Source organism: Trachypithecus francoisi, unplaced genomic scaffold, assembly GCF_009764315.1.
Source record: "Trachypithecus francoisi isolate TF-2019V2 unplaced genomic scaffold, Tfra_2.0 Lachesis_group6, whole genome shotgun sequence".
Classification (NCBI taxonomy): Eukaryota; Metazoa; Chordata; class Mammalia; order Primates; family Cercopithecidae; genus Trachypithecus; species Trachypithecus francoisi.
The window spans coordinates 85,247,476-85,271,186 of NW_022681471.1; the positions used below are offsets into that span (position 1 = coordinate 85,247,476).

General features: G+C 45.5%; 1 protein-coding gene across 8 annotated transcripts in view; it reads left to right on the forward strand.

Annotated features, from left to right (window-relative positions):
• Positions 1 to 333: 333 nt before the first annotated feature.
• PHF8 (PHD finger protein 8) overlaps positions 334 to 23,711 on the forward strand; it is a 118,292-nt gene continuing 94,914 nt past the window's right edge. For 5 of the 8 annotated variants that reach the window (XM_033202020.1, XM_033202021.1, XM_033202017.1 and 2 more), the window contains exons 1-2: positions 340 to 1,041; positions 1,989 to 2,178. Coding sequence is in view for 1 of the 8 variants with exons in the window: in XM_033202024.1 (XP_033057915.1) it covers positions 2,081 to 2,178 (98 nt within the window). In the remaining 7 variants the exon portion in view is untranslated. Of the gene's footprint in view, positions 1,042 to 1,988; positions 2,179 to 23,711 lie in introns of those variants that run through there. The other 3 variants (XM_033202022.1, XM_033202018.1, XM_033202024.1) reach the window with 3 other exon arrangements.

Genomic DNA, 23,711 nt, shown 5'->3' on the forward strand with positions numbered 1-23,711 from the left:
TTTGGAGTCAACCGAGTTCACTTATTCTCATAGGAGGAGAAGGCTGGGGAGGGGAGTGTGCGAATCTGGGTAGCTTAACTCCCTGTTTGCCCGGAGGAAGGGGAAGGCTAGGAAGGTTCGGGCCCCACTCAAAATGGAGCCAAACGTCTGCCTCGCCTAAGATGGCGGCTTCTCCGCCTCTGGGCTCAAGGTCTTCAGCGGCGATTGGGCACCTTAAAGAGACTAGCGGGTCCAAAGGTGGCTGAGAACCGCCCTCCTTCTCAAGGTGGCGCCCCGCCCCGGCGCGCCACCCGGAGCCGGCGGCTCGCGGTTCCCCGCCTCCGCCGCGCTCACCTCGCGAGCCCAGCCCTCATAAGATGCGGTCGCCTTGGCTCTCTGGGTAGCGCCGCCACTCTCAACATGGTAGATGTTTACCCCGTATCTCTCCTCCCCTCTGCGCTTTTAACTTCCCTCGTTGCTTTGAATAAACTTATTGACTACTCCGAATTGCCTACCCGCCACTGGGCTTCTCCCAACGACTTTCGGGCTGTGTGCCTCGGCCGGGGCGGCCGGTTCATCTCTTCCCCGTTGGTTTGCTCGCGACTATCTCCTGCTGGCCCAGCGACGACGCCACTTGCCCGTTCGCCGGCGGCCGCCAGGACTAGGCCCAAGCCGCGGTCTCCAGTAGGCCCGAACGGCTGGGCCGAGGGGAATGTTGTGGAGGAGGCTGCTCTGAAACACCGTCGGGCGACTGGCGACGCGCGACCCAGCAGGGGGCTCCAGGGGAAGGCGAGCGAGGTTCCCGGCGGTACGGGGACTATCCCAGAATTCGACGCGCGCCGCCGTAGGGGCCGGAACTATCGGACGAGCCTCCGCTGAGGCGCCTCGCCGTCCCGGAGCTAGCCCGGCTGCCGGCGTGTCGCTGGGACTGAGCTCCGCGGGCGTGGAGTCCTTGCAGCCCAAAGCATGAGGAGGTCCCTGTAGGATTCTGGACCGAAGACGTTCTTGTCAGGTTTGGGGCGTGAGGAGGTTCCTGTCAGTTGGGGAAGCGTTAAGATTCCTGTAAGTTTTGGGGGCTGCGAGGGTATTACTGTCAGTTTTAGGATATACTGTGAGGTACCTGAACATTTGTGGGGACTAGGGAGCTCTCATCAGTTTGAGGGGGCTGCGAGGAAACCCTGCCAGTTCCGAGCGATGCGAAAGAATCCTTGCCTAGTTTCAAGAGTGTGAGGAAACTCTAGTCAGTTTGAGGGGTTTTGAATAGATCCTTTTGAGTGTCAGGGATGCAACCAGAACCCTGTCATCTTTAAAGTACAAAACGAGCTGGTCAGTTTAGAGATTTATATTTATTTCAGTTTTGGGCGTGACGAGACTCCTGACTGGTCGGGGAAGGAATGATACTGAGTGACGGAAAGGATTATTTAAACTCTCCGAACACGACCCCAGAACTGTGATTTGAGTTGGGCGCCTAGTCTTGTCTGTCTTGTTCGTGGAGGCTTTGAGTAACCTGAAGAGACTTTCAGGGATCCCTTATTTCTCTCTGGTTGGCCCTATTTCGGGGGGTGAGAGGAGGGTCTTGCCTTGAGATACCCCCAGCCTCATTTCTGAGGCTGTGGTTTACGTCATAATAAAGGGAGCCTTGGGAAACGGGTCAGCTAGGAGACGGTTCAGTGAGAGATGAAGAAGCTTCCCGAAAAGGCTTCAGGTATTTTCCTGAAACCCCGAAAGAAGTTATCACTGACTCCGGGGCGAAGAAGGTGGGGGTGGCGGGGGGGGGTGGGGGGGGTGGGGAGGGTGAGGGCTGTGGAAAGCCTGGAAGCTGAGCGCCGTTCTTTACGTGTGAAAGAAATTCGAAAGGCCGGGTGGACTTTCTCTGGTTGCCCCCTACAGCCGACCAGCTGTGTTGCATCCCGGCGGCGGTAACTCTCTATTGGAGAACTGAGGGTTGGTGCAAGGGGGTGGGGGGGCGGGGGCTGATTCACTCTGTAAAAAGTGTTGTTTGTGCCTAGCCATCGTCCAGAGAGGACGCGTGCTGCTGCCTCCCGCCCCTCTTGACACGACGAACCTGGCCGGCCGCAGAACGCTCCAGGGCCGAGCGAAGATGGCCTCGGTGCCGGTGTATTGCCTCTGCCGGCTGCCTTACGATGTGACCCGCTTCATGATCGAGTGTGACATGTGCCAGGACTGGTTTCATGGCAGGTAAGGAGGGCAGGCCAGGCTACACAGGGTGCGGTGGCCAGGTGTGTTCACTTGCTCTCTCTTCCTTTTTCAGCTCTGTTTTTAGATTCCGGCTCAGAACCCCCTCTCCCAGACTCAGGTTCTGCCATTTCCCCTTGCAGACCAGGACCTAGCTGACATTAGCCTCTGGTTTCTCCTTTTCCTGTGTTTTCCCCTATGTATTTCATCTTCGCACCTTTCTTTTGAGTGTTTTTTTTTTAGATTTGTAAGACCCCCCCTTTTCTTTGTGTCACAAAGAAAGTATCATATTTATATTCCTTTCTATTTTATTTTTTTCGAGACGAAGTTTCGCCAGTTGCCCAGGCTGGGTGCAATGGCGCGATCTCGGCTCGCAGCAACTTCCGCCTCCGGTTTCAAGCGATTTTCCTGCCTCAGCCTCCAAGTAGCTGGGATTACAGGCCTGCACCACCACACCCAGTTAATTTTGTATTTTTAGTAGAGACGGTGTTTTTCCATGTTGGTCAGGCTGGTCTGGAACTCCCGACCTCTGGTGATCCGCCTGCCTCGGCCTCCCAAAGTGCTGGGATTACAGGCATGAGCCACCGCACCCGGTCATCATTTTTATATTCTGACAATTATGTTTTGCCTCAGACACTGGCTTTGGGTAAAACAGTATTGCTTATTTGAGGTAGTTGAGTCCATAAACAGGGATTTGAGTTGTGGCTTTGTGCTTAGTTTCAGAGTGACCTTGCACAAGTTGCTTTGCTTTTCTGAGCCTCATTGTCTTGATAAATGTGTCAAATATATCTTTTCTGACTTTGCAAAGCAATTTGGATATACTTCATAAATGGAGGCAGAAATGCAACAGTATTTTATTTCTACAGCATTTATCTGCAGAACCATCCAACTAAATTGAATTAAGCAGAATAGATACTGGGTAAAACAAGAGTAAAACCACTGATGAATTCCTTTCAGTTAACCGTGTGTGCACATAAGCCCCTGTCATCCAGAATTCCGGAGAGGTTAGTATGTGCGATAAAACTAATATCCCGTTAGTGGGATTTAAATCTCAGCTATGAAAGACAACCTTGAGGGGGCTTTGTACACTGGAGCACAACAAAGCAGTGTATGGCACCCTCCTCCTGTGCCTGTTAGATTCTAGAATTTTCAGTTGTCTGGTCTCCTCCAGAGGGGCTATTTCTTTCTCTTTTTTTTTTGAGACAAGGTCTCACTCTTGTCACCCAGGCTGGAGTGCAATGGCATGATCTCAGCTCACTGCAACCTCCGCCTCCCGAGTTCAAGCGATTCTTGTGCATCAGCCTCTGGAGTAGCTGGGAATACAGGTGCACGCCACCACGCCAGGCACATTTTTTTGTACTTTTTTGGTAGAGACGGGATATCACCATGTTGGCCAGGCTGGTCTCAAACTCCCGACTTCAAGTGATCCACCCACCTCAGCCTCCCACAGTGCCAGGATTACAGGCATGAGCCACTGTGCCCAGCGAGCTATTTCTGTTTATCACACTCAAGACCAAACTAAAGGTGCTGGTGCTGCTGAAATCCTGCCCTCAGCAGGGACTGCCCGCTTGCCCCATATCCAAATTCATATTTAACTGATCTCTATTGAATATTTATTGTGTGCCCGGCACAGAGTTCTATTTACTGCCTCATGTTTATTAAAGAGGGGACAACCTAGAGGTGGGACCTTTTCCTTCGCCCTGAAATAAGTGGGGATTAGGAGTCTTTCAGGATTCCTGGTGTCTTTGCTAGTGCTGATCAAGTCACTCTTCAGCCTAAAATCCTTCTTTCAGTGGTTCGCCTGTGGGATAAAATTCAGTATCCTTTACGTGACAGACAAGACCTTTTGTGATCTGCTTGGTCATTCTCATTTCCTGCCACTCCTCCTCTCTTGTTCTTTATGTCCTAGCAAGACTGAACTAAAATTTCTGGGAAATTTTTTTTTTTTTTTTTTTTTTTTTTTTTTTTTTTTTTTGAGACGGAGTCTCGCAGTCGCCCAGGCTGGAGTGCAGTGGCCGGATCTCAGCTCACTGCAAGCTCCGCCTCCCGGTTCACGCCATTCTCCTGCCTCAGCCTCCCGAGTAGCTGGGACTACAGGCGCCCGCCAACTCGCCCGGCTAGTTTTTTGTATTTTTTAGTAGAGACGGGGTTTCGCCGTGTTAGCCAGGATGGTCTCGATCTCCTGACCTCGCGATCCAACCGTCTTGGCCTCCCAAAGTGCTGGGATTACAGGCTTGAGCCACCGCGCCCGGCCCTGGGAAATTTATACTCCTTTTTATGCCTTTTTTTTTTTTTTTTTTTTTTTTTTTTTGAGACGGAGTCTCGCTCTGTCGCCCAGGCTGGAGTGCAGTGGCCGGATCTCAGCTCACTGCAAGCTCCGCCTCCGGGTTTACGCCATTTCTCGCCTCAGCCTCCCGAGTAGCTGGGACTACAGGCGCCCGCCATCTCGCCGGCTAATTTTTTTTTGTATTTTTTAGTAGAGACGGGGTTTCACCGTGTTAGCCAGGATGGTCTCGATCTCCTGACCTCGTGATCCGCCCGTCCGGCCTCCCAAAGTGCTGGGATTACAGGCTTGAGCACCGCGCCCGGCCTCCTTTATGCCTTTTTGTCTTTTTACATGCAAACTCCCACTAATGCCCTCCCCTTTGCAACTCACAGCTGTGAAAGGGGTAAAAGTCCTTCTTCCTCTTGGTTCCCATTGCACTTTGTATACGTCTTTATTAAAAAGTAATTATTTCATCATATCATAGTTATAAATATATCTGTGTCATTCATTAGCCAGAGCTTCCTGAGGGCAGAGATGTCATCTTTTCATTTTTGGTATCTCCAGAACCTAGTTCAGTGCTAAACATGTAATAGATGCTGAGTACATTTTGAATGAATTAATGAGTCTTCATGAAAAAAAGCTGTTGACTGGGGCCCTTACTTTGGATTGTATGGGAAATGTGTTTTTTCAGACCTGTGAAATGGGCTCCTGCTATAACTCCTCACTCTGGAAACAGGGAACAGAAATGAATGCTTCCTGAGTGCTTATGTCTGCCAGGCCCCGTGACAGGGACTTAAGGAGCACCAATCAACAAGCCTGAAAGTTGGATATTTCTCTTTTAAATAATGTTCTTAATTTTTTCCTGGTTTTATAGTGAGACCTGCTTGTTGTAGAAAATACAGAAAAAGAATAAAGGAGGAAATAAAACTCACCTGAGTCTACTACTGTCTAGCACATCCACTGTTAAATTTGTTGTTGCAGTATCTCCCATCTTTCGGGTTAGAATATAAACATATATTTTTACAAGATGGGATTGCATTATAAATACCATTTTACAACCTATTTTTTTTCTAGTTAATGTTTTAATGTAATTGCCAGTTCATTAAATATTCAGCTATACTTGATTTCTGATATCCCACGATATGTATGTGTCACCAGTTAACTTGGTAATTTCCTTTATGGTTGGACATTGTACTTTTTTTGAACATTATTTGTCTTTTATATGTAAATAATGTGAGGAAACTTTGGGGGTTCTGGAAAAGTTTTGCATCTTGATATGAGTGCTGATTAAAACAGAAAAACATTATGGAAAGCATCTTTGCTTAGTAGGTACTTGACATTTATTTATAAGGAGCACCATTGAGGCCTTAAAGAATTCTAAACTTACAAATACAGAACTGGGCTTATGGGCCAGGCCCCTCTTTAATCACATTTCTATGGTGAGTTGTGTGTGTTCCTGTGTACACTCTAACACAAGTTAACCGCCTTAATTTTTTTCCATGAAATACACCAAATTTTAAAAAAATCTTATACTTCTCTCTATGGGCCCCCAATGAACAAGGAAGCTAGCTGAGAATCAGGTCCTTGGTGAGTGGCTGCTCTTGCTTAGTGCATTGCTGACAGAAACACACCAGGCTTATAGTGTGCCATTTAAGTTTGTACTTCAGCACAATTGAAAATTACTACATACTATGGACTTCTATGGTTGCTTACAAGAGTTAAGCCAACAAATTTTAAGTCCACAAATGCCTAGAGGTGATAGAGATCTGTTCATATCTCCAATGACTTTTTTTTTTTTTTTTTTTTGAGATGGAGTCTCACTCTGTTACCCAGGCTGGAGTGCACTGGCACGATCTTGGTTCATTGCAACCTCTGCCTCCTGGGTTCAAGTGATTCTCCTGCCTCGCCCTTCTGAGTAGGTGGGATTACAGGCGCACGCCACCACGCCCGGCTCATTTTTGTATTTCAGTAGAGACAGAGTTTCACCATGTTGGTCAGGCTGGTTTCAAACTGCTGACCTCGTGATCCACCCACCTTGGCCTCCCAAAGTGCTGGGATTACAGGTGTGAGCCACCATGCTCGGCCTCTAGTGACTTTTGTAGGATAGATTTCTTGAAGTCCAGCTAGGGATTATGGAATATAATGCCAAGTTACTTTCTGGAAAGGTTATAACAAGGGAGGCAACTATTCCATTTTGCAGCTGAGAATCTGGAATTCGTGGAGATTAAGTGACTTTCTGAGTGTGGATTTGAACTTTGAATTATTTGATTCCAGAGCCCAGGTTCTCAGAAGTGGAAAAAACATGGTATTGCTTCATTCTCCTGTAAGAAGATGGATTTTGCAAAAATACTTTGATTTGTACAGCGGTGGTTCTCAAACTTTAGCATGTATCAGACTCACTTGGAAGACCTGATAAAACACAAGTTAGGGATGCCCTAGCTACAGTGTTTCTGATTCAGTAGGTAAGCAGGGCCCACCCTGAGAACCACTGATTTAGAACATTATCCTGTCTTGGTTCCTTCCCCTTCTGCGGAGTGTGATAGCTTCTGATGTTGGGGGATGGATGGACTAACATATCATTACTGTACACCAGTCATTCTCTTTTGTACAGAAAAATTGGAATGAACATTCTTTTTTTGTTATTCTTTTTAATTCCTAAGTGAGCTAACACAGGAGGAACGAACTTTTAAAAGTAAAGTTCATCAACTGGGAATTTGTTTAAAATGCAATTTCTTGGGCTGGGACTGGGACTCAGCAATCTGTATTTTAACAAACAGGTGATCATGATTCACCCTAACATTTGAGAATCACTGCTGTACAATAGTGGAGAAAACTAGTTGGCAAGCATTTATTGATTTCTGGGATTTTTAGCACAAATCTCCCTCCTTTACAGTTTTCCTGTTTATAAAAGAAATATTGGTTGATACATGCCCAAGGGAGTAACTTTGGTGTGGATTTTTAACTCTAGAGGAAAGGGCACTGATTTCAGATCTGGGTTCAAATTCTGATTCTGTTACAAAGACTTTCTATCTGTGAAGCCTCAGTTTCCTTGAGAGGTTGTGATGATTTAAATACAATGGTTATAGCTATTGTTTATTGAGCAAGCTAATGTTCCACTTACTATGCTGACCACTTCGCCTAATTATCTTTATTCTATCTTTTGGGGAGTTCTAAAAATTATTCTGTTTAATAGTATAGGACTATTCAAATTACGTATTTTATGTTGGATGTATACTTTCCAAGGATTGACCCATTCATCTAAGTTGTCAAATTTATGTTTGTAGAATTGTTCATAGTATTTCTTTATTATCCTTTTGATATCTTTAGGTGCTATAATGATAATTTTGTTTCGTGATACTAAAAATGTATCAGGCTGGGCATGTGATATCATGCCTGTAATCCCAGCACTTCAGGACGCCAAGGCTGGTGGATTGCTTAAGCCCAGGAGTTCGAAACCAGCCTGGGCAACATGGTAAAACACCATCTCTACAAGAAATACAAAAATTAGCTGGGTAGGTGGCACATGCTTGTAGTCCCAGCTACCCAGGAGGCTGAGGCGGGAGGATTGCTTGAGCCCAGGAAGTTGAGGCTTCAGTGAACTGTGATCGCGCCACTGCACTCCAGCCTGGGTGACGGAGCGAGACCCTGTCTCAAACAAAAACAAAAAAAATTCGTTTTTGTATTTGTCAGACTTGCTAGAGGTTTGTCAGTTTTATCGATCTTTTCAAAGAACAAGCTTTTTGTTTCATTGACTTTTTCTATTGTCTTTCTGTTTTCATTTAATTGATTTCTGCACTTTATTATTTTCTTTCTCCTTTGGGTTTATTTTGCTCTCTATCTAGTTTCTTGAGGTGGGAGTTTAGATTATTGATTTGAGACTTTCTTTTTTTTTTTTTTTCCTGAAACGGAGTCTCGCTGCTGTTGCCCAGGCGCGATCTCGGCTCGCTGCAACCTCCACCTCCTGGGTTCAAGTGATTTCCTGCCTCAGCCTCCCGAGTAGCTGGGATTATAGGCGCTTGCCACCACGCCCAGCTAATTTTTTTGTATTTTTAATAGAGATGGGGTTTCACCATGTTGGCCAGGCTAGTCTTGAACTCCTGACTTCAGGTGATCCACCCGCCTCGGCCTCCCAAAGCGTTGGGATTACAGGTGTGACCCAGCACACTTGGCCTTTCTTTCTTTTCTGATGTAAGCCTTTAGCTGTTAATTTCCTTTTCAGCACCGATAGATTTTAATATGTTACGTTTTCCCTTTTCATGTAGTTCAAAGTGTTAAAAAAAAAACAAAACAAAAAAAAAGGTTTTTTTTCTTGAGACAAAAACAAAAAAAAGAAAGTTTTGTGTTTTTTTTTTTTTGGAGACAGTTTCTCACTCTGTTGCCCAGGCGGGAGTGCAGAGGCAGGATCATAGCTCACTGCAGCCTCCAACTCTTGGGCTAAAGTGATCCTCCTGCTGCTCAAGGCGTTTTTAAGTTCCCCTTGAGACTTCCTGTTTGACCCATGAAGTATAGAAATATGTTGTTTAATTTTTAAGTTTTTGTAGAATTTCCTGTTATCGTTCTGTTGCTGACTTCTAGTTTGATAGTGGTCAGAGAATATGCTCTGTATGATTTCAATTCCTTTACATTTATTGAGATTTGTTTTATAGCCCAGAGTCTGTCTTGGTAAATGTTTCATGATCACTGGAAAAGAATGTGTATTCTGCCATTTTTGGGTGGAGTGTTCTATGAATGTCAATTAACTACTGTTGGTTAATAGTGTTGCTGAATTCTTCTAATCCTTGCTGATTTTTTTCTTTTTTCTCTCTTTTTCTTTTTTTTTTTTTTTGTTTTGAGACAGAGTTTCGCTCTTGTTGCCCAGCCTGGAGTGCAATGGGGCGATTTGGCTCACCGCAACCTCCGGCTCCCAGGTTCAAGCGATTCTCCTGCCTCAGCCTCCTGAGTAGCTGGGACTACAGGCATGTGCCACCACGCCCAGCTCATTTTGTATTTTTAGTAGAGACGGGGTTTCTCCATTTTGGTCAGGCTGGTCTTGAACTTCTTACTTCAGGTGATCCACCCGCTTTGGCCTCCCAAAGTGCTGGGATTACAGGTGTGAGCCACCGCACCTGGCCTACTCATCATTCATTTATTTTTGAGACAGGGTCTCTGTGTCACCTGGGCTGGAGTGCAGTGGTTTGATCATGGTTTACTGCAGCCTCAAACTCCAGGGCATAAGCAATCTCCTCATGCTTCAGCCTCTACAGTAGCTGAAACTACAAGCACGTGCCACTGCGTCCCCTAATTTTGTTAATTTTTCGTGTGGGGAGGGTGTGGGTGTAGGTTGGTGGTACCTCCCTTTGTTGCCTGGGATGGTCTTGGACTTCTGGCTTCAAATGATCCTCCCACCTCAGCCTCCCAAATTGCTGGGATTATAGGCATGAACTACTGCTCTTGGCCTGAGTTATCTCTGTATTGCTTTTTTCAGTACTTGCTCTAGGTATTACATCATACACATAACTTACCATAAGCAACTGCTCTTGACATTTTACCAGTTTGATTGAAGAGTAGAAACTTTACTTTTCTTTTGAAACAGTCTCACTCTGTCACCCAGGCTGGAGCACAATGATGTGGTCTTGGCTCACCGCAACGTCCGCCTCCTGGGTTCAAGTGATTCTCCCACCTTAACCTCCCGAGTAGCTGGGACTACAGACGTGGTCAACCATACGTGGCTAATTTTTGTATTTTTAATAGAGACAAGTTTTCACTATGTTGGCTAGGCTGGTCTCGAACTCCTGACCTCGTGATCCACCTGCCTCAGCCTCCCAAAGTGCTGGGATTACAAGTGTGAGCCACCGTGTCCAATTGAAACTTTACTTTTCTTTACATGCCTTAATGCTCTTTTGCTTATAATATAATTAATCGTTTTGTTGTTGTTGAGACAGAGTGTTGCTCTGTTGCCCAGGCTGGAGTGTAGTGGCACAGTCACGGCTCACCTGCAGCCTAAACCTCCTGTGCTCAAGTGATCCTCCCACCTCAGCCCCCCACCCCCCAGTAGCTGGGACTACAGGCATGCACCACCATGCCTGGCTGAATTTTTTTTTTTTTTTTTTTGAGACGGAGTCTTGCTCTGTCGCCCAGGCTGGAGTGCAGTGGCATGATCTCGGCTCACTGCAACCTCCACCTTCCATGTTTAAACAATTCTCTGCCTCAGCCTCCAGAGTAGCTGGAATTACAGGCGCCTGCCACCACGCCTGGTTAATTTTTTGTATTTTTAGTAGAGATGGGGTTTCACCATCTTGGCCAGGCTGGTCTTGAACTCCTGACCTCGTGATCCACCCGCCTCGGCCTCCCAAAGTGCTGGGATTACAGGCGTGAGCCACTGCGCCTGGCCGCCTGGCTGATTTTTTTAATTTTGTATTTTGTAGAGACTGAGTCTTTGTTATGTTGCCCAGGCTGGCCTCAAACTCCTGGGCTCAAGCAGTGCTCCCGCTTCAGCCTCCCAAAGTGCTGGGATTACAGGTATGAACCACTGCGCCCAGCCTTGTTTATAATGTAATGAATCTTAAATATTTGTTATATATGCATTAAGAATCACATCATACAGTGGTAATAATTTTTGCTTCAACCATCAAACATGATGTAGAAAACTCGAAGAGAGGGAAGGTATGTTGTATTTACCCATATTTTTACTCTTTGTTCAGTCTAACTTCCTGATGTTTCAGGATTCCTCCTTTATCATTCTTTTCTGTTTCAGAGAGCTTCCTTACTTGTTCTTTTTTTTTTTTTTTTTTTTTTTTTTTGAGACGAAGTCTTGCTCTGTCTCGCCAGGCTGGAGTGCAGTGGTGCGATCTTGGCTCACTGCAACCTCCGCCTCCCGAGTTCAAGTGATTCTCCTGCTTCAGCCACATGAGTAGCTGGGACTATAGGCGCCTGCCAGCACACCCAGTTAATTTTTGTGTTTTTAGTAGAGATGGGGTTTAACCATATTGGCCAGGCTGGTCTCGGAACTCCTGACCTTGTGATCTACCCATCTCGGCCTCCCAAAGTGCTGGGATTACAGGCGTGAGCCACCACGCCCGGCCTACTTATTCTTTTAATTATTTATTTATGAGACAAATTCTCACTCTGTTGCTCAAACTGGAGTGCAGTGGTGCTTTCTGACTCACTGCAATCTCTGCCTCCGAGGCGCAAGCGATTCTCCTGCCTCAGCCTACTGAGTAGCTGGGATTACAGGCGCATGCTATTACCGCCCCGCTAATTTTTGTATTTTTAGTAGAGACGGGGTTTCACCATGTTGGCCAGGCTAGTCTTGAACTCCTGACCTCAAATGATCCACACGTCTCGGCCTCCCAAAGTGCTGGGATTACAGGCGTGAGCCACCACGCCCAGCCTACTCATTCTTTTAGGGTAAATCTGTTGGCAACAAATATGTTTAGTTTTCCTTCATCTGAGAATATCTTGATTTCCCTTGAATTCTTAGGGGATCTTTTCACTGGATATCGAACTCTGGGTTTCTAGTTCTTTTATCTCAGTGCTTGAAAACTATTCTGCTACTTCCTTTTGCCCTCCATGGTTTCTGATGAGAGAGCCTTTGTCATTCCAATTGGTGTTCTCTTTGAGGTAGTGTGTCATTTATCACATTGCTTTCAAGATTTTCCTTTGTCTTTTGCTTTTAGGAATTTGACTAAGCCATGTCTTAGTGTGGATTTCTTTGGGTTTGTCTTTTGTTGTAGTCCTGTAGGTTGCTGAGACTCTGTTCATTTTTTTTTTCCAGTCTATTTTCTTTCTGTTGTTCAGATTGGATAATTTCTATTGTTCTATCTTCAACTTACTGATTCTTTTATCTGTTTTCTCCATTCTGCTGTTGAACTCATCTAAAGAATTTTCATTTGAGTTACTGTATTTCTCAGTTCTAAAAATTCTGTTAGGTTCTTTTCTATATCTTCTATTTTTTTTCAGAGATTTTCTATTTTTTGTTGACACTTTTTCTTTTGAGACAAGAGTCTAGCTCTGTCACCTAGACTGGAGTGCAGTGGTGCGATCTTGGGTCACTGCAACCTTCACCTCCCGGGTTCAAGTGATTCTCCTGCCTCAGCCTCCCAAGTACCTGGGATTAAAGGCACACGCCATCATGCCTGGCTAATTTTTGCTGACACTTTCTATTTATTTATTTATTTATTTTATTATTATTATTTTTTTTCCGAGATGGAGTTTCACTCTGTTGCCCAGGCTGGAGTGCAATGGCGTGATCTCGGCTCACTGCAACCTCTGCCTCCCTGGGTTCAAGCGATTCTCCTGCCTCAGCCTCCCGAGTAGGATTACAGGCACACGCCACCACGCCCAGCTATCTTCTGTATTTTTAGTGGAAATGGGGTTTCACCATGTTGGCCGGGCTGGTCTCGAATTCCTGACTTCGTGATCTGCCCACCTCGGCCTCCCAAAGTACTGAGATTATAGGCATGAGCCACTGTGCCCGGTGACACTTTCTATTTATTTATTTGTTTCAGGCATGTTCTTAATCGCTCGTTGAAGCTTTTGTATCATGGTGCCTTTAAAATTCTTAGAAAATTCCAGCATCTGTGTCATCTCAGTCTTGACTTCTGTTGATTTTCTTTTCTTTTTTTTTTGAGACGGAGTCTCGCTCTGTCGCCCAGGCTAGAGTGCAGTGGCTGGATCTCAGCTCACTGCAAGCTCTGCCTCCCGGGTTTATGCCATTCTCCTGCCTCAGCCTCCCGAGTAGCTGGGACTACAGGCGCCCGCCACCTCGCCCGGCTAGTTTTTTGTATTTTTTAGTACAGACGGGGTTTCACCGTGTTAGCCAGGATGGTCTCGATCTCCTGACCTAGTGATCCACCCGTCTCGGCCTCCCAAAGTGCTGGGATTACAGGCTTGAGCCACCGCGCCCGGCCTGATTTTCTTTTCTTACTCGAGTTGTGATTTTCCTTGTTCTTGATATGACAAATAATTATTTTAATTATATTCTGGACATGTTGGGCATTATGTTATGGGATACTGGATCTTATTTAAGACTTCTGTTTTTGCAGGTCTTCTCAGACACTGCACTTCAGTGGCAGAAAGGGGGTACCACTTGATGACTGCCAGGTTGGGGTGGCAGTACAGGTTCCCCACTGATCTTTGGTGCTATCCGCCACCTGCTAGGTGTCTCTAGTCGGTCTGCTTTCTTCCCTTCGCCTTTCAGAGTTTTATGTTTGTTTTGTATATAACGTCCAGGGTTTTTAGCTGTACTTGGAGGGATAGGGAGGAGTGCATCTACTTCATATTGTTCCAGAACCAGCAGTGATAGGTTAAATAATGTGCCTAAAGCTACGCAGACAGCTGGACCACAGATCAAACCTGGGTCTCCTGTACTCTTACTGTAGAATACAGTACTATAGACAATATAAAGCACTGTTTAAGTTGTTAGACGTTATGGAAGATAGGGAAAATCAGGTATGTGCTATGTGCCAGGCATTGTTCTGGACACGGGTGGAGGAGGGGGGATATGGCAGTGAGCATGAGACAGTAAACTAACAGCTTAATATATAGTGTGTCAAGTGATAATACATGGTCTAGAGAAAAGTAAAGTAGGGTGAGCAGGAGAAGGAGTACCACCCCAGGGTTGAAGTAGTGGTTACTTTATACAGGATGATTACAGATGGGTTACATATGAGCTTGAAGGAAAGTGAGGAAGGGAACCATGCTGGTAAGTAGGGGAAGAGTGTTTCAGGTAGAGGAAATAAAGGACCCAAGTGGGGAGCAGGCCTGGTATGCTACCATTCCAGTCCAATGCTATTGGAACAGAGTGAGTGAGGGGAGAGTAATAGAAGCTGAGGTTAAGGGTCGGGGGTGCGCAGATCATATACAGCAGTGATTTTCCAAGTATGGTTCCCAGACCAGCAGGATCAGCATTATCTAGGAACTGGTTAGGCCAGTTCTTGGATCCCACCCCAGACTGACTGAATGGGAAACTCTGGAGATGGAGCCCCAGAATCTGTGGTTTAACAGCCCTTCAGATGCTTCTGATGCACACTAAGTTTAAAAACCACGGGTATAGAGTGTAAGGACTTTGTTTTTACTCTGGAAGGGAGCCACAGAAGTTTTTTGAGCAGTGAGAGTTGCGATCTGATTCAGGTTTGGCTATTGTGAGGATAGACTGAAGGTTAGGAGCAAGGTGGAAGCAGGGAGAATTTGGGGGCTACTGTAGATCATTATTCCTTAAAGCGTGGTCCCTGGATCAGCAGCATCAGTATCACCTGAGAGGTCATTAGAAATGCATGTTTATAGGCCCAACCCAGTCCTACTGAATCAGGATCTCTGGGGATGGGGCCTAGGAATCTGTATTTTAACAAGTTTACCAGGTGTTTCTGATATTCCCTAAAATTTGAGAAACACTCGTCTAGTTAGGCAGTGGTGGTTTAAAGCAGAGTCAGTGATGATGAAAAGTGGTTGGATTTTGAATATATATTGATACAGGATTTGCTGATAGATTGGATTGGGATTGTGAAAGAAGGAACTCAAGAATGACTCAATTTTGAGGAATTTGGTGTAAGGGGACTAGAGTAATGGGGCAGTGGCTGAGGGGATCACAAAAGGGTTTTTTTGTTCGGGTTTTTTTTTTTTTTTGAGATAGAACAGTCTATGTGCATGTCAGTGCATATGAAGTTACTCCATTGGTGCATCTAGAATTTAGTGAAGCCTATTATATGACAAACTCATAAAGGAGACACTTCCTAGGTGCACTGGAACTTGCTGTGTCCTTTGCATTCCTTTAAGTCCTGTGTGCCTGGAGTTGGGGGGTGGAATGGTGGGAATGGTGGATGCTTCAGCTTCTGGTTTTATAGATGGTGCTGTGTCTGGACCTGGATCCTTGGGCACCCTCAGAAAGCAAGGTTGAGGAGATAAGAAGCCAGACAGGATCTTGAGCAACATCATCATCTCTCAGGCATCTCCAAGCCTCAGCTCCCACTCAGTTCCACATCCCTGGAAGAATTGAGTGTCCATTTTGGAGCGCTGATAACACTTGACTGTATTAATTACCCCACATTATATCCTGGTTACATATTGTAGTGATATAGTAGAGTCACAAAGTCCTGAATTTTTATCCTGCTCTACTACTTAGTAGTTTTGTAATTGCCAACAATTGACCACTCAGACCCAGATTTCTCATCTGTTAAATCAGGATAATATTAACGATGATGATGATAGCTAATACTTATCATGTGCCAGGAACTTTAAGTACTTGACCTATTTTAGCTCATTTAATCCTCTAACCACCCTGTGAAGTGGGTACAATTAGTAGTTCCATTTCACAGATGCAGAAACAGATGCAGAAAGGTTTAAGTGTAAATTGCTTACGTTCACATAGCTGGTAAGTGGCAGAGGTGAGATTCAAACCCTGGCATTTTGGCTCCTAAGCCTGTACTTTAAACCTCTGCTTCTGTGTTTAATGTCTGTGAATGTTGTATGGAAGGCCTTGATTGTTGTGGAGATTAAATGTGATAATATGTAAAGTTCATAGCTCAGTTTTTTTCTCAGTGCCTTTTATGCTAACTTAAAATTCATTCACTCACTATCCTGTTACCTTGCTTTATTGACTTTATAGCACTGATGAAACTGTTTTGACTGTCTCCCGCTCTAAAATGTCCAGTCCATGAGGGCAGTGTCTGTGCTCAGTCAATATTTGTTGAATTTATGCACTCATTTACTTAACAAATATTAACTGCTTACCATGTGCTTGGCTTTGCGGTATACGATGGGGATAACTCATCTTAATCACAAGACCTGGTGCTATAATAATTATCCTCTTGACTAAGGAAGCTACTCAGAGCAAATCAGCATTTACCACCCTTGGTCCCAGGTGGTAACTATTGAGACAGTATAGCCAGAAGCCCAATTTTTCATCTGTCTGCCTCCCTGATATGAGGAGTTGTCTAGCACATTGAATGTTTGTTGAATAATAAGTAAGCCAAGACTGAGAGATGGGAAAGGTGAGGACTTTTGGTAAACAAGATACACTATCTGGCAAATGTAGTGGGGACAGACAGCAGGTAAGTGAGCAGTTCCAAGGCCTTGTGGTAAAGGCTGAAATAGTGATAGTGTGGGGGGGGGGTGCCACAGCAGCAGGGAAGAGGAAGAGCAGGAATGTTCCAGGTAGAAGGAGATACATGTGATGAAACCCAGAGGCTAGAGCTATAGACAGAGTATGGCACTGAGAGTCCGCTGGCTTTTTAGAGCAGGGCTGGCTTCATAGATGTGCAATTGCTATAGTCATATGGTGCCCCATGCCTGAGGTTTAATATTCTGTGGTGGTTGTCTTGAAATTCTTTTTTTTTTTTTTTTTTTGAGACGGAGTCTCGCTCTGTCGCCCGGGCTGGAGTGCAGTGGCCGGATCTCAGCTCACTGCAAGCTCCGCCTCCCGGGTTTACGCCATTCTCCTGCCTCAGCCTCCCGAGTAGCTGGGACTACAGGCGCCCGCCACCTCGCCTGGCTAGTTTTTTGTATTTTTTAGTAGAGACGGGGTTTCACCGTGTTAGTCAGGATGGTCTTGATCTTCTGACCTTGTGATCCGCCCGTCTCGGCCTCCCAAAGTGCTGGGATTACAGGCTTGAGCCACCGCACCTGGCCTCTTGAAATTCTTAATAATTTTGCCTTTGATTTTGTGATTTGTATGTGATGGAACAGTGGAGTGTGCGCTGGGGACTTAAGAGTCTTGGCTCATATGTGGTTCTACCTCATGCTGCCTTTCTACCTCCCCGAACAGGTTCTTGGCTAGCTGCCTGGGGCACTGCGCCCAGGTGCAGGTGTGGACAGAGTCGGTGGGGTGCATGTACCCTTGTACTAAGTCACCGGGCAGGGCCCCAGGGTACTTGTGTGGGCCTGTACTCGCCCCTTGAGTTATCCCTATACCCGAGGGAGCATGACAGTAAATAGCATATTAAAACTGCATGGTAAGTTAAGAGAGACCATGGAAGAAAGGAAAAAGCTTTTCTATTTTTGAACAGGGAGCTCCCACTTTCATTTCCATCAGGCCCCACAGATTGTAAGTGGGCTATGTAGTAGGAATGTCTCTCCCAGCGTACGCTGTGTGTGAGGGGAAAGAGGTGAGCTCAGCCAGAGAGGCAAGCCTTTTGGGCCATGGTAAGTTTATACTTTACCTTAGGAAAAGTAGGGATCCTGTGAGGCATTTTAAGCATGGGTTGATAGGATCATATTTGTGTTTTTAAATGATCACTTTAGCTATAGTGTGGAGGGCCGATTGGGTGGGGACAGAATAGGGGCCAGGAGTCCAGTTAGGAGGGCAGGACAATAACCGAGTTAGAGATAATAGTGGCCTTAACTAGTGCAGGGGCAGTAAGGATGACAAATTGGCACAATTGATAGCTAATAAAGAGAGTTGATAGGACATGCTGATAACTTGGATGATAACAACAAACATACAGAGCACTTACTATGGGCCAGGCAATGTTCTAAACACTTTCTATATATTAGTTTATTAATTTTTGATAACAACCTTAAGAAGAAGGTACAGTGTTTATCCCCATCTTACAATGAGGAAACTGAGGCACAGAGAGGTTAAGTAACTTGTCCAAGATTCCACAGCTAGTAAGTGGCACAGCCAGGATGCAAACCCAGAGAGTCGACCTAAAGTCAGTGTTCTTAACTTGATGCTAGAATGCCTACTTCAGAGTATAGCGGAGGGAGAGGGCTAGAGGTGAATCGGTGATGGCTGCCAGGTTTCTGGCTTGAATGCCTGGTGAGGTTATGGAGCCATTTGCTGAAGTGGGAAACCTAAGAGAAGGGAGCATGTTTAGGGGACAGACAGAGGGAGAAACTGAGTTTGGACATGTTGAATTTGAAGTACGTAAGTGACTATCCAGTAGAAATGTCTCCCCCAGGAGGCATTTGGAGGGAAGGGTCTAAAATCCAGCAGGAAGATCTGGCTTGGAGTTATGAGTGCATAGAGGGCACATGGAGCCCTGGGAGTGAGAACAATGAGGAAAAGTGAGGAGAAAAGAGTGCCCAGGTAAGAGGACCTAAGAAACTTCAACATTTAAGGACTGGGCAGGAGAAAAAGAATTCATTGGGAAAAAGGAACAGCCAAAGACATAATTAAAATCACATCACATCCCTAACTCATAGTGTCTGTGACTCCCCAGTTCTTGTGGCTACCCAGGAAAAGCTAGAGTGCATTACAGTGGCTTACAATAACCTACTACGTGAGTCTATTGCCTTTCTGACTTACTACTGTCCTCCTTGCTCTCTACTCTAGAACATCTCCTCCTCTCTGCTACCTTTGTAGTCTAGGGACGCTCCCACCACAGGGCTTTTGTACTTGCTGTTCTTCTTGGATGCTCTTCCTTTTTTTTTTTTTTGAGACGGAGTCTCGCTCTGTCGCCCAGGCTGGAGTACAGTGGCCGGATCTCAGCCCACTGCAAGCCGTCCCGTTCCCATTTTCCGCCATCTCCTGCCCAGTCTCCAAGTAGCTGGGACTACAGGCGCCCGCCACCTCTCCCGGCTAGTTTTTGTATTAATAGAGACGGGATTTCACCGTGTTAGCCAGGATGGTCTCGATCTCTGACCTCGTGATCCACCCGTCTCGGCCTCCCAAAGTGCTGGGATTACAGGCTTGAGCCACCGCGCCCGGCCTGGATGCTCTTCCTTCATAGCACATGAGAGGCTTGCTCCCTTACTCCTTTGGGTCTTTATTCAAAAGCCATTTTGTCAGTCTTGACCTGTCTTCCCTATCTAATATTTCACCCTCACTGCATTCTTCCCTGGCCCCCCCCCGATGTGTGTGTGTGTGTGGTGTATAGTGTTACATTTCACTATATATATTCGTCTATATTCCCCTTCCTGTTTTTTTTTTTTTCTACCTAGGTCTTCTCATTATCTAACATACAATGTGTTTCACCAATTGCATTGATTTATCTTGTTTCTTGTCTTCCTCCCCACTAGAACATCAGCTCTTTGAGGGCAGGGATTTTTGTATGCTTTGTTTTTTGTCTTTGTCTCACCAGCACCTAGACCAGACAGAGCCTGGCGGATGCTCATTAAATGTCAGCTGAAGGAAGGGCACCAGCCAAATGGGGCATTATAGAAGTAAAGGGTAGAAAGCTTGTCAGGTGGAGAGAGTACAGGGTTGGCAGTGCGAAAATGGTGCTAACGGGTTAAGGGAGATAAAGCGGAGAAGTACTTATTGCTTATATCAACAAAGAGGTCAGGACATCAGTGAGATCTATTTTAAAGAAGGTGGGGACTAAGATCAGACTGTAGCAGGGGATGAGTCACAAAGTGCACATAGCAACCCTAAAAAAGTATTGATTTGGCTTTGATAGAACACCTCTGGATACTACTGGGCAGCTAAGGGTGGGAGGGAGACTTTTTACTGTATATACTTCTGTACTCTGAGTTTTGCACCATGTACAACCATTACTTAAAAAAGGGATCATTATCAAGCTGCATAGATTTATTTACTTTGTTTTTAAGCTGCATAGGTTTAAAGAAAGATGATGTTTGGCTGTGAAGGGGCAAACAGGAGGGAGGGAGGATGGGAGGGTGGGTAAGTCTGGTTTTTAAAGTTGTAAACATGAATAGACTTGTTTAAATGCTATTGTGAAGAAAAAGAGAGATTGAAGATACTGCAGAAAGAAGGAATAATTGATTGAGAAGGTAAGAAAACATGTGACCCAGATAGAAAACTTGGCTTTAGAAGGAAGGAAAGAGTACTGTTGTTACGACAGGAAAAAAAGGATGGGTGTAGAAGGAAGTATATTTGGTGATGAGAAGTTAACGTAGTTCACCTCTGATTACTTAATTTTCTCTAAGAAGTAGGAAGTGCATCGCCTCTCAGTCTTTTGGCTAAGATCAAGTGTAGAAGTAGGAAGTGGCTGGCATGATGGCTCACACCTGTAATCCCAACACATTGGGAGGCTGAGGTAGGAAGATCACTTGAGGCCAGAAGTTTGAGACCATTCTGGGCAACAAAGCAAGACACCCCTTTTCTACAAAAAACACACACAGACACAAATTAGCTGGGCATGGTGGTGTGTGCTTGTCCTAGCTACTTGGGAGGCTGGGGCAAGAGGATCACTTGAGCCTAGGAGTTCAAGGCTGCAGTGAACTATGACTGGCACCACTGCTCTCCAGCCTGTGCAACCCAGTGAGACCCTGACTCTAAAAAAAACAAAGTAAAATAAAAACATTAAGGAACTCAAAGAATACTTAAACAACAACAACCAAAAACAAAAACCAGAAGTAGTAGGAAGCAAGGTAATTTGCTGAGAGAGAAGAGGCAGGTAGCAGGGTAAGAGATTTGAAATAGCCACAGTAGATAATGAGAGAAAGTTGAGTAGGGAATTACAGAAGGATCGTCAGGCAGCATGATCCAGATTTTTTTTTTTTTTTTGAGACAGAATCTTGCTCTGTCGCCCAGGCTAGAGTGCAGTGGCACGATCTCGGCTTACTGCAACCTCTGCCTCCTGGGTTCAAGCTGTTCTGCCTCAGCCTCCTGAGTAGCTGGAATTACAGGTGCCCACTGCCATTCCCAGCTAATTTTTGTATTTTAAGTAGAGATGGGGATTCATCATGTTGGCTAGGCTGGTCTTGAACTCCTGACCTCAGTTGATCCACCTGCCTCAGCCTCCCAAAATGCTGGGATTATGGGCGTGAGCCACCTCGCCCGACCAATGCAAATATTTTGGACAGTGAATTTATGATGGCACCAATCCAATGGGTGACTTTTCTCTAGCCACGTCTAGTGGTCTAGAGTTAGGTAGTTGTACTGAGCCAGGGTTAGGGTTTGCATGTGGGAATGAAAGGCAGTGGGGCAAGTGAGGATATCTGTAAGAGAATGATTGAAGTGAGGAATGCTGGAATCTCAACCAGATAGGGAAGGAGGGTAAAGTCAAGAGTGTATGAATAGGTGAGTTTTGAGGGCAAAGAACAGGATATAGTGAATGAGAGCTGGATAGATAGACTTGTGGTCAGAGAGGGTGATGTATGAGTTTCATACTTCAGAGGTACAGCAGTTGCTGGTGTTGGCAGGGTCTGGAGGATGGTCATGAGAGTTGGTAGCTGAAATGGGAGTAGAGGTAGCAGTCTCTGAAGATGAGAAGATCAAGAAACTAAGTGCCTGGAATGTTGTATCTCCACATGGATACTGATTTCATGTAGGATATTGGCAGGACTTGGGTTGGAGAAGAATCTGAGCAGGTTCTTCAGCGACTGAAGGGGTATGTTGGGGAGATGGGTATGTGGCAGTGATGAAGAAGAGTGAGAAGTGGTATAGCTGGATGGTATGGAACTCAGAGCAGTGGGAGCTCTTACACAAGGGTAGAGGAGAGATGATCTGGAAGTCTCACCAGGGAGTGAGAGGGATGGCTCCCCACAACCCAGTCCTGAGTTATGTGGCAAAGAATCAAGGCACTTTTAAAATTTCCAATCTGTGGTGGGCCAATCCTTTTATAATACAAAAAAAAAGAATTATTAGAAAAAATGCCATGAACCTGCTGGGCGTGGTGGCTCATGCCTGTAATCCCAGCACTTAGGGAGGCCGAGGTGGGCAGATCACGAGGTCAGGAGATCGAGACCATCTAGCTAACACGGTGAAACCCCATCTCTACTAAAAATACAAAAAAGCGCGGGTGTGGTGGTGGGCGCCTGTAGTCCAAGCTGCTGGGGAGGCTGAGGCAGGAGAATGGCGAGGACCTGGGAGTGGGAGCTTGCAGCGAGCTGAGATCCCGCCACTGCACTCCAGCCTGGGCGACAGAGCGAGACTCTGTCTCAAAAAAAAATATATATATATATGTATATATGGTATGAACCAAAAAACATATAAAAGACAAGCCCAAAATTTTATTATTAGATTGAACGGATATAAAATTATTCTGTTACATTGCTGTAAAAACCTTTGCATAATAGTGATGCTTACTCTTACTTTCTGTACTTATCACAGACCTGTAGTAAATAGTTCACAGACCAGCATTAGTCTGTGGGCCACACTTTGAGTGGCACTGGTGTAGAGAAAATGACTTTCCCATAGGAGAAACTGCATTCAGTTAAGCCTGGAAGGTGAAGGAGTATTTGTTGAAGGGAGTGCCAATGTTTAGCAGTTTGTTTACCAAGTTGGGAAAGGGGATGAGCAGGGGTGTTTAGAGTAGAGAAAGCACATAGCCACATGGGGTGAAAGTTTAGGAGAGAGAGAGGTGAAGAGGCTTCCTTCTTCAGTACTGTCCAGAGGGAACGGGGTATGAGATAGGAAGCATGCAGTCCAGGGAAGTGAGTTAATGCTACAAAGTCTGGGGATATCTTTTTTTTTTTTTTTTTTTTTTTTTTTTTTTTTGAGACAGAGTCTGGCTCTGTCGCCCAGGCTGGAGTGCAGTGGCCGGATCTCAGCTCACTGCAAGCTCCGCCTCCCGGGTTTACGCCATTCTCCTGCCTCAGCCTCCGAGTAGCTGGGACTACAGGCACCCGCCACCTCACCCGGCTAGTTTTTTTTTGTATTTTTTAGTAAGACGGGGTTTCACCATATTAGCCAGGATGTGGGGAATATCTTTGAAGAAGGTTTAGGCAGGTAAAAGGTGAGGTCCAGACTGGACTTCTAGCACTTACTGTGAAACCAGATACTTACTGTGTATCAGACTTTATGCTCACTGTGCTGCACACATTAGTGTTATTTTTATAGAGATGGGGTTACCCTATGTTGCCCAGGCTGGTCTTGAACTCCCGGCCTCAAGCAGTCCTCCCACTTTGGCCGCCCAAAGTACTGGGATTACAGGTGTGAGCTACGCGACTGGCCATGCTTTGCACTTTATATACATTATCTTATTGAATCCTTAAAAACCCTACAAAGTTGATGGTGATATCCCTGGTTTATAGATAAGCTGCTGGTTTATAGGCATGAGATTATTAGTTGGGAAGATGGTAGAGTCCTAATCCCAGGAAGTCCATTTATGAGCATGATCTTGGCTGAAACAACTTGAACTCTGCCTTAATGTTCTCTGCTGTGTGTGGCAAACCAAAGATTTTAAGACTTGGGTCTTCTTTTTTTTTTTGGAGACAGGGTCTCGTCCTGTCACACAGGCTGGAGTGCAGTAGCACAATCATGGCTCACTGCAGCCTCAATCTCCTGGGTTCAAGTGATCCAGCTCAGCCTCCATGCTCAGCTAAATTTTTTTGTTTGTTTTGGTAGAGTTGGGGGTCTCAATTTGTTGCCCAGGCTGGTCTTGAGCTCATGGGCTCAAGTGATCCTCCTGCCTCAGCCTCCCAAAGTTCTGGGATTACAGGTATGAGC